Raw genomic sequence first — 12,670 nt, 5'->3', positions numbered from 1 at the left:
CAACATTTTAACCATGATGCCTTTCCTTTATGGTGTGTCCCACCAATCTGGTGTAAACCATAGTTTCCCATGTGGATAAAGATATCGGATGCTATGACCCTTTTACATGTACGATTTTCTCGTGCACATTCTATATGTCTTTTTTGCATCTTGTAAAAGAACAAGTACAATTTATAGTCTATAGGGCTGTTGACATGCTCTTTTTTTTGCGGTCCAAGTTTCTGCAAGAAAAACAAACACACAGTATGTCTGTTTTTGATCCAAATCATTGATCAAACTCATCAATGCAAGTCTATGGGGATGGGACTAACTTAGACAGCACACTGATGGCATCTTTATTGCCTCCTAATGCTATCTGTTTTTCACTGACTGTTTGCTAGGAAAAGCTAAGAAAGGTCCATCCATTTATTCTGTTAAAAATATATTTTTTTGCGGGGATTTTTAACATATAAAAGGGGAAGACATAATAAACATATAGAATGAGCAATGCAAATTAACATAAATAATAATGTAAATCGTCACGCCAACTATCTGGGGGAAGGGAAAAATAAGGAAGAAGGTCAGGATTAAAGAAAAAAGGGAAGAGAGAAAGGAGAGAAAGGGAATGGGAAAGGAGGAAGGAAAGGGTAAAGGAAAGAACAAGGAAAAGAAGGGAGGAATTAAAATAAACTGGAAAAAAGGGAGGTGGAGGTCCATCAGTTTTTAAGGGCCTTTTGCACATTATTATTATTATTATTCATTTTATAGTGCCATTTATTTCTTGGTGCTTTACATGTGAAAAAAGGGGCATACATAGACAAGTGCAATAAACATGTGCAATACAAGGCACACACAAGTACAGAAGGAGAGAGGACCCTGCCCGCGAGGGCTCACAGTCTACAGGGGATGGGTGAGGATAACCTACAAGAGGGTGGAGCTGGTCGTGCAGCGGTCCAGTAGACTGAAGATTACTGCAGGTTGTAGGCTTGTTGGAAGAGGTGGGTCTTCAGGTTCCTTTGGAAAGTTCCCGTGCACAGTAGAAAAACTTATGGTAAAAACTGTCAGAAATCATTCATTTGAGTTATTGGGTTATTTTTTGTTCTTTTTAGGCATTTCTGAAAAACCGATGGACGAATTATAGCCTAATAGTCTTCTGGAAGCAATGGAGTAAAGGTCCCCATATACATTACTATAAAGTCAGCTGAACCCACCGATACTGACAGAATAGTCACTCAGTCTAATGTGTTTGGTGGGCCTCCCAATTCTTCCCCGAGGATGATGTTCTGGAGAAAAGGATCTGGCCTTATTGAATGTCAGTGGCTGATCCTTTTCTTCTCGCTAGAGATTAGCTGCTGCCAGAGGAGTCTGGCAGTGGTTGCCTCATAGAAAACACAGGAACGTACATCCGAGCATTCATGTCTATGGGGGAGTCAGGAGAGGTAGCTGTCAGATCAACAGGGGGCCTTTAGGCCCACCTGTCCCAGAAACCAAGGAGTGACCAGGAATCCTGTGTGCATAGTGTTGCTCTAATGCCTTAATATACGGTACCTTTAGCTTTATAATACAGCTGTTTTCTTTATTTTAATGATATTGAGATGATTCTGCTGATTGTACCCTATTCTACACACCAAAGCTAAAAGTTAAGTTGCAGAAAACACGACATGTAAATCTATTATATAAGTGAAAACTGGAATATTTCAAGATATTTTTTTTTTATTTGGATAGTTTTTTTTAGAAAGAAATCATAGACTGTGAACCAGAATGGACATGCAAGGAGATGAGAGGTGGGAAAAGAAATCAGCAAAACTTTGCACAAAGTAAAAAAATATTGTGAAACGATTAAACGATGTATTTGTAAAGTTTATCATAATGTGATATAAACTGCTAAATGGTATACGAAAACTGAGATTTTCTTTTTTCTTACATTCTGACTATTTTCTCTAGGGCTCATCTCAGAAGCACAATTATGTTAACATTTTGTCTGTTTTCCTCTGGTTTTTCATAGCTCAAGAAGTTCTTGCTGCAGCTGGCCGAAAAGATGAAAATAAGCCAAGACATTTCATCTGAGAGCCTTGTATCTCAGTACGACATGTTACTGAACAGAGCTGATGAAATCTGTAAGAGGGATAAAGAATTTCTGAGTGATAATAAAACTCTTATCTACAATCTCCAGAAGAAGGTAATGATGAGATTTACGATGCCGGCCATTTACACAGAGATATTAGGTTTTTCTAATGATCCAGTATTTGGCAATGATTAGTATGCTTATTAATATGTGCATTAATATTTAGATACATTATTTAGTTGCATTTTATGCTATTTTTCATTTTATATTTATAATATTATGGGCTTGTACGATTGCCGCCATATGGTGCTAATTCTTCTGTATGCCACAATTGTGCTCTGTGCCTTGTAAAAATAACAGGCACATGGAGGTACAGTATGGCCCCATATCAGTTTATGTGTAAACCAACATTTATATAAAAGGTGTTGTCCAATTCCACCAAAAAATGATATAAGCAAAGGATAGGTAAAACATAATAAAATGATGTCTAAATATCTGATCTATTCCCTAGAGGTCCTGTGGTGGGACAGGAAGCAAAGATGTCTTGTTCTCTGTTCATCTGAATTTGGTGGGCTGTGATTGTTGGTAGCAGTCAAATGACTTGAGTGGCGCATCAACAGAGGGTCATACGATTAGCTATCAGGGTATATCCACCTTTGAATACCATTGTAAAGAAACGGTAAACCTAGAAAAATTATTTTCATGACTGTTTGCTAGTCTGTTGCTTTTTTGGCATCATCCTGAAACACCCTTGAAAAAAATTCAGCAAAAAACTAAAGTTAATTTCCTGTTGATCTGTTCCATATTCAGCAGGTGCTTTAAGGAAGACCTTCCCTCTTGACTAAGGGGGTGGGGCTTATGAATCTTTTGCCCTAATACATACAGGACAGGGGAGAGGCTCCTGCAGGAGCCAATTGTCTTGCAGACAGACACAGGATAGTAGAAAGGGGACATGGCTGAGCTAATCGACAGATTCCCAGATTATATGGTTCCTAGTTTTAATAGTAATATGAGACAAAAAAAAAAGTTTTAAAATGCTTTGGGTGATGACTTTGGTATTATATAATCGGAATATTATTTCCTGTTCTCCCCCAAGTTGAGCCATTTTATGAGGACTCTAGATTCCCAAATTTCCGATTGCTTTACTGACCTTGACTGCTTCTCTTAGTAACCTAAGAAATATATCTTTGCAGGTGAATTCCCAAAGGGAAAAACTAGAGTTAAAATCTTCACAAATCGAACAACTAGAGAAGAAAATCAAACAACATGAAAGAGAAAAAGAGCATCAAGCCTTCCTGAGTGCCGAAAATTCAGCAACTATGACAGCCCAAAAATTGCACAAGAAGGTCGAGAGACTCCAGGGACAGCTCAGTGACATGAAAATTGCTAATCAAAACCTGACAGCTCAGCTTGTCGATATGAACGATCTAAAGGTGAACGCGCCACTTTAGAAAGTTTAGTGCGAAATTATGCATTGCTTCTTCCTTGTATTTTTATAGTATCAGTTAGGTTAAAAAAAATCAGTAAATTGAAGTTTGCAGCTTTACTTGCTTTTGCAACTACATGGCTTATTCATATGGGATCTCATTTAGGACCATTAGTCCTATTTTTAGGCACATGAGGGCACAAAGGTTCTTGCCAGCTTGCCATTATGGCCTCCTGATTGTACATGCTTGTTGCTCTGTACTAGGACATATGTTCCTGGGGCCAAGTCAGTAATTGTATTGGGAACCTTGGGAGCCACTTTCTACCGGCCAGCATAGGCAGTCATTGTTCTCTGCACCATAGGTCCTGTTTGCACATGAAGATGTGCTGCCGAGACTGATGATTTTTAAGCAAGCTTAAGAATAATTTCACCGGGCAAAAAAAGTTTTGCTCATTTGTAAAGTGATTTACTCTGTTTACACTGTTTGATTATGGAGACACAAACGTTCCTAGAAGCACTCGTTTATTACAGTATAATCGGCCATTGTATATGCACCTTAAGTTTGCTCTGTCTAAGAACTATTGATAAATCTGACCCACGGTATTGAGACTAGGACATTTTTCAACATCTTATAGACAGACTGACCCTAATATACTGTTTGATTAAATCTGTTTACAAGATGAAACTTTTAGGTTTTCTTTTGCAAATTGCCTCTTCAGAGAAAAAGATGACTTAAACTCTATAGCGCCACCTGTTGGAAGTAGCGATCCTACAAGTTACAATCCACCCTCTAACGAGTCGTGCAATATGACTTAGGATAAAAGCCAAATCAGTATCTCAATTCACAGACACTGTGTTTCGGGCTGTTGGCCCTCGTCAGTGCGAAGCATGAGAACTAATTTGGCTAGGAGAGAGGCTCTGGTTTTCTTTTGTAATTTGCTAATGGTATCAGATGAAACCATCAAAAATAGCCAACTAATCTCATGATAATATCTCTATTTTTGAGGGTTTTATCTGGTACAATTAATAAATTAGAAAAGAAAACCTCAAAGTTTCAGCTTAGAGACAGATTTAGTCAAACAGTAGAAAGATGTCCACCATCAGAGATTTAACTCCTATGCCTAATGAGTAGATGAGAATCCAAACAGGGAAAGTTTATGTTGCGAATTAGACCAGAGAAGTGCTTACATCGAATGATTAAAGGCATTCTCCTCTGAAAGTAAGTTATTGCCTACCCACAGGTTAGATCTTAACTTGTTGATTAATGGAGGTCTGACTGCTGGGACCTGCACTGATCAGCAAAATGGGGCACCTTAATTCCTGCTAGAATGGAGTGGCAGTGCACATGCTTGACCATCACTCCATTCATTCCTTATGGGGCTGCCGATCCCGGCACTTGGCTTTTTCCAGCACTCCCATAGAGAATTAATGGAGTGGAATTCAGGCATTCAACCTGGCCCTCCATTTTGTAAGAGGGAAGAAAAATTCCCATTCTGCCAATCTGTGCTTGTTCACTGACCAGCAAGATATTTTCTATCCTTCGGATAAATGATAACTTGTTTTAACCGGACAACCTCTTTAAGCAATACAAAATAAAATATAAAATATTAAGAAAAAACCTTGTAACAGGCTGGATGGTGGAACCACTGTGCAGTGGACCAAGGAAAGCCTGGAGGGGCATTAATGATACATGATCCAAGGAAGAACTAAGGAGGTGGACAGGTGCTACTCCAGAACTGACCTTGAAAAGATGGCAGCTGACCCCCTAAGGAGGGCTAGCTGGGAGAGCCCGAAGGAAGGTCCAGTAGACGCATGCAGGTGCTGTAAGAACACGGGAGCCATGGACACAGACGGGAGACCGGCTGATGTACAGATGAGCACTAGCAAGTGTGGCTGGACTGGTTGACGCAGAGAGGAGCACTAGCAAGTGCAACTGGACCAGCTGACATAGAGATGAGCATTAGCCAGTGCGGCAGGACCAGCTTACGTAGAGATGAGCCCTAGCCAGTGCGGCTGGAACAGCTGACGTAGAGATGAGCACTAGCAAGTGTGGCGGGACTGGCTGTTAGACAGTCAGGCACGACTGATAAACAGGCAGGTATGCAGGAATACGAGCTCTGAGACCTGAGAACTAAGAAGAGTATTTAGGAACCAACTTACAACGTTGCACAGGCACCTCCCTTCAGGTGGAGGAGCCTTAAAATAATGGCTATTGGCTGGGGACACTTTATGACGGCGCCCTTTAAGAGGATGGGGCCATGCGTGCCCTAAGCATCGGGGATCTGCACGCACTGCACACACCCTGGGCGTTAGCAGCCGAAGCAGGAAGTGAGGAAAGGAGGCCACAGCGGTAAGTCGGTTTGTCTGCCAGGGAAGAGGAGCAGAGTGCAGAGACGCCGGCGCTACAAACCTTTTGACTTTGTTTTATTCTCTACCATCTAATCTGGTTTTATCGACTTGGCATTGTGGTTAAAACCCCTGGCAAACATACTTTAGACAAAATGCAAGCTGCAATAGGCAAAGAAGTCCAAACCTTGTCTTTCCTCTGACAAGAAGCCCTGATCTTGGAATTGATAGGAGTTCTAGCAGTCAGACCCTCTCCGATCAGCAAGCTATCACCCAAGTTAACCCTTTAAGAAACCCCAGCTCCAAGCTGCACGTAAAGTCAGCCCTAACAAAATGATTAAGGTGCCAATTCATCAGTTTTTGCCTGAATTCTGTCGTAAACCTTGTCAAAATGTTTGTGCAACAATTTATCAACTTTTGACATTTTTATGACATTTTTAGCTAGGTCAGCTAACTTTTAGGAATATTGATGAAGCTTAAAAAAAATGTCTCTTAATAAATTTGGAGCCTCTTACTCCAGTGCATCCTTCATCAAATGTGGGGTGCAAAATGCAACTTTTGATGTATTGGAGCCCAAGTTTCTCAGCTCACTACCTTCTTGTGTCCCTACAAGAGATACAGAAGGCAGGGATTGTAGATATTAGATGTTACACATCTAGTATGCAGGAGGGTGAATGAACGAGGATTTTTTGGTGTGGTGGTTAGCTGGTTCAGAAATGATGATGCACAGCAGACATGGGTGTATGGACCTTTTGAACCCTCACAAATATTTGAGATACTTCTTAAGACCTAACTACTAAAGGTATCTTAAGGAAATAAAATTAATAAAATCTTTGTGTAATATTAATGTGAGCAAATAAAAATGTACCATGAGGAGTTTGGCTTTTTCCAGCCAGCAACTCACTCTCTTCTTTTTTTAAGGAGAAAGTCGACCACCAGAAGAAAACCATTGAACTTCTCAGCAAGTCTTTAGAAAAGCTTGAGAAAATTAAGGAGAAAGCTGCTAAAAAGGTAGTGAGCTTGAAAACAGAGCTGGACTACACCGAGCACGAGTCTGTAGGGGAGAAAGTGAGGTGTCAGCAGATGGTGGAAGCAGTCACTAATGAGCTGCACACAGCCAAGAGAGCCCTCGAGGAGGTAGCAAGGAGAGAAAAACAGGTACACTTCGTATATTAAAGTGAATCATTAGTATCTTTTTAGCAACTCTTAAAAACGCTCATTAAATAGTTTTTTTGGGGGGAGTTGTAACTTGCAGACACTTGAGAACTTTAAGAGACTTTATAACAATACCTAAGAATAAAGACGTTTTTTGTCCCGTAGATCTTGTGAAATGTCTTTTTGGAATAAAGGGGTCTTCAAGAAGGAATATAACAAGATTTTATTTTTTTTTCTATCCAACCCCAAAATGCAATTAGGAGGTGTTTTTGGGAGGTAGATTGAGTACCTGTGAAGAGTTTTTACAAAAGGTTTAATTATCAAGGTGGTAAACGTAAGAGAGATGATTTTCCCTCCCTCGAAAATGATTTGTTAAGAATCTATACTGAAGGTTGCAGATCTTGAGAAAGTACAGCATTGAGATGCATTGATCTCTATTTTATTCTGCAGCTTGTCGACTTCAGAGAGACCATCACCAGAATGATGGGATTCAACATTAACACCATGGCCGTTCCGGATTATGAAATCTTCGACCAACTTAAGCGGGTTTTACGGACAAATGGTCCTATTGATAACACCAAAACGGATAGATCCAAGTTGCCATATGGGTTTCGTACAGGGAATGGGGAACCAGAATACACAGTGCAGCACATGAACCCTAAATACTAACGTGATGGGTTAAAAAAAGTTTCAGTATTGATTGCTACTACGTTAAGCCATTTTTCACACATCCACGTTTCATGGTCCGAGTACTGATCCCGATGCATGGACCGATCGTGGGTCTACTGACCTGACCAGAACAGCCTCATTGACAAGTATGAGGATGTTGAGTTTGAGCCAGGAGACAATTTGGACATCACGGTGCTGAAACACGGATGTGTAAAACCAGCTTAAAAGGGATATTTGACCTCTAGAAAAAAAAAAGTAAAAAATGAAAAAGATTAACAAAAAAAGAGCTTATACTCTTTCATGATAAGGGCCATTATAATTTTTTCATTTATTATTTAAAGGGAGAAGGAGTGTGTGATAATCAAATAATCTGTTCTAGAGTTGAGCAAAAAGATTAGGATAAACTTTTTCCAGCTACCAAGCCAATAGTCCATATTCACTGGACCAGTGCTCGCAGAACTTTCTCCCTACCGTCATCACCAAAGCTTCTTCTGATTAGCAGGCGCCTGCGACATCATGTGTTCGTCAGCCAAACTCATCAGGTATGAGGAGGTTAATGAGGTTCTCGTTTGGCAACCTCGGATTACTGGCCAGGGACCTGCTAATCTTTTTTGCTCAACTCTAGTTAATTTGCAATGAGCCAGAACCAATCCACAAGATTATCTATAACAGCGAGGTAGGTGACTGGGATTCATTCTTAGTCACAGTTCCTCCTGCTAGCGCGGCACCTATTTGTTGTTTTTTATTTTTGATTTTTATCATTGGTTGGCAGGGTCGCACACTACATGCCAAGGTGCCTGCGGCTGGAGTTTCGGGCCAGAACTTAGCGCCAGTGTGTTACTTTACAGTGTATGGTTTTATAATAAATTGTTATTAGACCAATTTTCCCATAGTGTGAATTGAGTGGATAAGTGTAAAATATATGACTGTTATCTTCCAGGAAGGGTGCTGCTCTTGGTCATGTGTGGTACTGCATCTCAAACTTATTGTTAAAAACCTGAATTAAATAGTGTGTACTTTTCTGACATATTCCTGTAGTTTGTACTTTTTATGTCATACTATTAAAAATAAAAAAAATGTTATTTTATGTAAAACTTTATTTATTCTATGTAGTGTATTAAGGATACTTCCACATTTGCATCCAATTTTTTTAATTGTCTTAATAAGAAATTTTTAATGCATTTATTTTGTTTCCACAGCTTTCACCATCATTGGATTCGATGTCACAGTGCGGCACAACTATTTCAATGTTATGCAAACATGTGGCTTTGTAGCCCCAAACCTACACTAACTAGTAACTCATCAGGCCAAAAAGGCATATAGGCATGACTGGCCTGACATTTTGGTTAGCCCCCTCACATTGTCAAACCAATTTAGATGCCATGATCTCTATTCCCCATAGCATCCAAGAAGTTAAATTGGCCAGGAGCAATGCCAAGTGTGTCAGTTGTACATAACTGTTTCCTCCAGTAGTAATGTGAGAAGGGGTTAAACTTAGGGAGTGAAATTTACAAGTGCAAAAAAAAAACCCCCGAACTATTGGGCCTAATTGATCATTTGCGATTTTTCTATGTCATGTTTTTCCTGTGGGATTTGCTGGCGTTTAATCGGGCAAATTCATCAAAACAGCGCACACATTTCATGAGTTTTGCACCAAATCAAAATGGTCTTTATTTCTGGTTTTAACCTATTTTGCGACTTTTTAGCGTAAGTGCAGCGCCCCACTGTCGCAGGGCCGAGGGGTACCCGGTACCGAGCCTCTGAGTCTCTGCTCTGGGGTTGTCACGGTGGCTAGACCCGGTCCGTGACCCTGCTGAGGGGCGCACAATGAAAGGTGGTGGTAAGGTGATGATGTTATGGTGCGGCGAAGTGCCGGTCGCGGTAAATAACGAGGACAACAGGTTGCAGTCTCTTTACCTCTTTACTGAAGGCTTCAGGGTCCTCAGTCCGGAATACGGTTAACCAGGCTGCGCAAGTCCGGCCGGTCCGATGGCACCTCCAGAGTTCCCTTTGCAGGTGGAAATCTGTGCCTACCTTCCTGCGCTTGTGTGTTGTGGTCCTCCCCTGCTGTGCTTACGGGATAGTACCCACAACTGTTGTGTCTGTTTCTCGTGTTCCCTCACAACTCGATTCTGATGTTCTCCCTCTACGTCCCCCTGATCTTACGGTTAGGACGCACCCGTATGACGGGGAGGCTCGGAGCTCTTCCGGGACTCCAGCGTCGCCCCACTCCTGTTGTTACCCCCCTGTGTCTTCCTGGGTCTGGGTGAGACAGCCTGCCTGTAACTGACTGTCCTGCCGTAGGTTTGAAGTTTGGCTTGGAGCTCTATACTTCCTCGGCGTTCCGGCCACCGGTTATGTGCCTCAATAGGATGTTGCCTCGTCTTACAGCACGACTCCTACTGGTATTCTCCTTGTTGCGTTGATCTCGTTTCTCACTCAGCACAATAAACCTCGCTTCTTGTCCTTTCTTGGGGTACCGCCGCTATATCGTGCAGGCGCGGTCCCGTAACGTTCTCTCTGGTTGCTAGGCCTCTGTCAGGATCCCACCCCTGACAGGGACCCCTCTGAATCTTCCCCTACAACACCCTCTGCCACAAGGTGTTGCCTGGTTCCAATCCAGTCAGCTTTCTTTCTAACTTCCTGCCTAACCCCCAGTTTTACCAGATTGTGAGGAGTGGCCTAATAAATAGAACCCTTAGCTCTCCCTGGAGGCCAGACTGTGAAATGTATTGGTGTCTGTGATACCTGGTCAGATGAACTCCTTCAATGCCATCAGACGTACCATGGCCCCCCCTTAGCGGCGGAGCAACAGTACTGCAACGACCAGGACTCTGGGGCGCTGCATAAGTAAGCATAAAATCACTCCGAGGAAAGGAGGAATGGACTGGAGCAAATTTGTTCAAAGTTTGGGCAAAGGCTGAATCAGGCGAAAACATCAAGAAACCCAAATATCTTTCCACATTATTTGGTTTTTTTTTTAGTTCGCTGAACAAAAATCAAGCGAAAAAATCCGAGACACGCAAATAAGGCTACTTGCACACTAGCGTCGTGTGACGTACGTCGCAATGCGTCGTTTTGGAGAAAAAACGCATCCTGCAAAGTTGCCCGCAGGATGCGTTTTTTTCTCCATAAACTTGCATTAGCGACGCATGGCCGTGTTTTGGCGGACCGTCGGCACAAAAAAAGTTCCATGTAACTTTTTTTGTGCGTCGCGTCCGCCGTTTTCGACTGCGCATGCGAGGCCGAAACTCCGCCCTCTCCTCCCCAGACATTACAATGGGGCAGCGGATGCTTGAGAAACTGCATCCGCTGCCCCCGTTGTGCATTTATTTCACAACGTGCGTCGGTACGTCGGGCCGACGCATGGCGACGGCCCTGTACCGACGCTAGTGTGAAAGTAGCCTAAAAAAGTGATTTTAGAAAAAGCGCAAATTGAAAGAGGAATATGGAACAAGCAAAAAGCAAAGGTGCAAAACACTAAGGGCTTGTTCACACTTTCCTTTTTTTGCTGCGGATTTTTCAGCTGCGGATTTGGAAAAACCGCATTGCAAAACCGTGGTGGTTTTCACTGCGGTTTTTTGTGCGGTTTCTACTGCGGATTCCACTGTGGGTTTCCAACTGCACTTTCATATTGGTGCAGGTGGAAAACCGCTGCGGAATCCGCAGAAAGAATTGACATGCTACTTCTTTTTTTCCACAGAAAATCAGCCCGGATTTTCAAGCGGAAAAACGCAAAGTGGGCACAGCGGTTTTTGTTTTCCATAGGGTAACATTGTACTGTACCCTGCATGGAAAACGGCTGCGGATCCGCAGATGCAAATCCGCTGCGGATCCGCAGCAAAAACCGCAAAGTGTGAACATAGCCTTAAAAGCTTGCCAAAAAACAGGTGCAAATGCAATAATGATTTGAATAATTGCAAGTGAATCTTAAGATAATTTAAAAATAAAAAATGAAAACCTTGAAAGCAGCTTCATGGCATCCTCTCTATGGACCCATGGTTTGCTGTACTTACCTGTACTTTTTGTATTTTTGCATTGCATTTTTGTACATCTGCACTTTTCAAAGTTTTAAATAATATTATATAATACTTAAAAAAAATTAAAGTATCAAAAGTAAATAATTAAAATGAACAGGGATAATGTCTATGGCAACAAATAAATAAATTTTTAGCTAGCCGGACAACATTTTTTTTTAGAACCTAGTTACACACAATATGCAGTCTCATAAAGCACTATGGTCATAGTAAAGTTCTGGGAGAAAAAAAAAACTTTCTAGAAATATATAAATTTTTTATTTCAAAAAGTGGTTAGCAATCATTTGCCGGTGCTGTAATTTACTATCTCATTTGCTAAATTGATCGCATCTGACAAGAAAATGTTCTAACTGTAATGGTGATATTTTATTCTGACCAAAAAAAAATTATTAGGCAAAGATATCGCACAAAATGGCACAGGCTACACAAAAATATGAAAAAAAGAAGGCAGAGCACAAAAGATTTTCAATTACTCAGGATGATATTCAATTTTAGAGGAAATGTATGATCCTGTAAGTTGGAGGGTTCCTTTCTCCATTGCATAAGTAACCAACAAAGGTCATTTTCTTGTGAAATGAGGAAATTCATATGAGCGAACTAACAATGGCGTTCTGCATTTGGCCTCTTGAATTCTCATTGTAAAAACCCATTTGCAGATATTTCAGTGATTTGCTAAAGGACAACCTCTTTTGGGGGCCTTCATGCTTAGTTTACAAACTCCTGTGTGTGTATTTAAAGTTGGTTCTTTTTAAATCGAGTTCTCCTATATATGCACCTCATATATAGCCTGAGAAAACAAGAAAGAAAGGCAAATGTACGCTTGCTTTAGGCACACACCCCCTGAAAAACACCCCTTTAAAATGAATATTGTGTCTACGTTCCCAAATTAGTATTTTTTTCTTTTTCTCTTATGCAGACGTATATGTGTCCCATGGTAACAGACAAAAAGCAAAACCTGTGTAATCTGATCCTGTAGTTGAGCTCTTATCTATC

At 41.2% G+C, this 12,670-nt stretch overlaps 1 protein-coding gene across 1 annotated transcript in view; it reads left to right on the top strand.

Moving 5' to 3' along the window:
- The window catches only part of LOC143776535 (coiled-coil domain-containing protein 170-like), a 119,260-nt gene extending 110,595 nt beyond the window's left edge, over window positions 1-8,665 (top strand). The window contains exons 10-13 of the mRNA XM_077265997.1: window positions 1,985-2,158; window positions 3,238-3,477; window positions 6,738-6,974; window positions 7,422-8,665. Of these exons, the coding sequence (XP_077122112.1) occupies window positions 1,985-2,158; window positions 3,238-3,477; window positions 6,738-6,974; window positions 7,422-7,640 (870 nt within the window). The 3' untranslated portion in view covers window positions 7,641-8,665. The remainder of the gene's footprint in view (window positions 1-1,984; window positions 2,159-3,237; window positions 3,478-6,737; window positions 6,975-7,421) is intronic.
- The last annotated feature ends 4,005 nt before the right edge of the window (window positions 8,666-12,670 follow it).

Source organism: Ranitomeya variabilis, chromosome 1, assembly GCF_051348905.1.
Source record: "Ranitomeya variabilis isolate aRanVar5 chromosome 1, aRanVar5.hap1, whole genome shotgun sequence".
Taxonomy (NCBI): domain Eukaryota; kingdom Metazoa; phylum Chordata; class Amphibia; order Anura; family Dendrobatidae; genus Ranitomeya; species Ranitomeya variabilis.
This window is presented reverse-complemented; position numbering and strand designations above follow the sequence as displayed.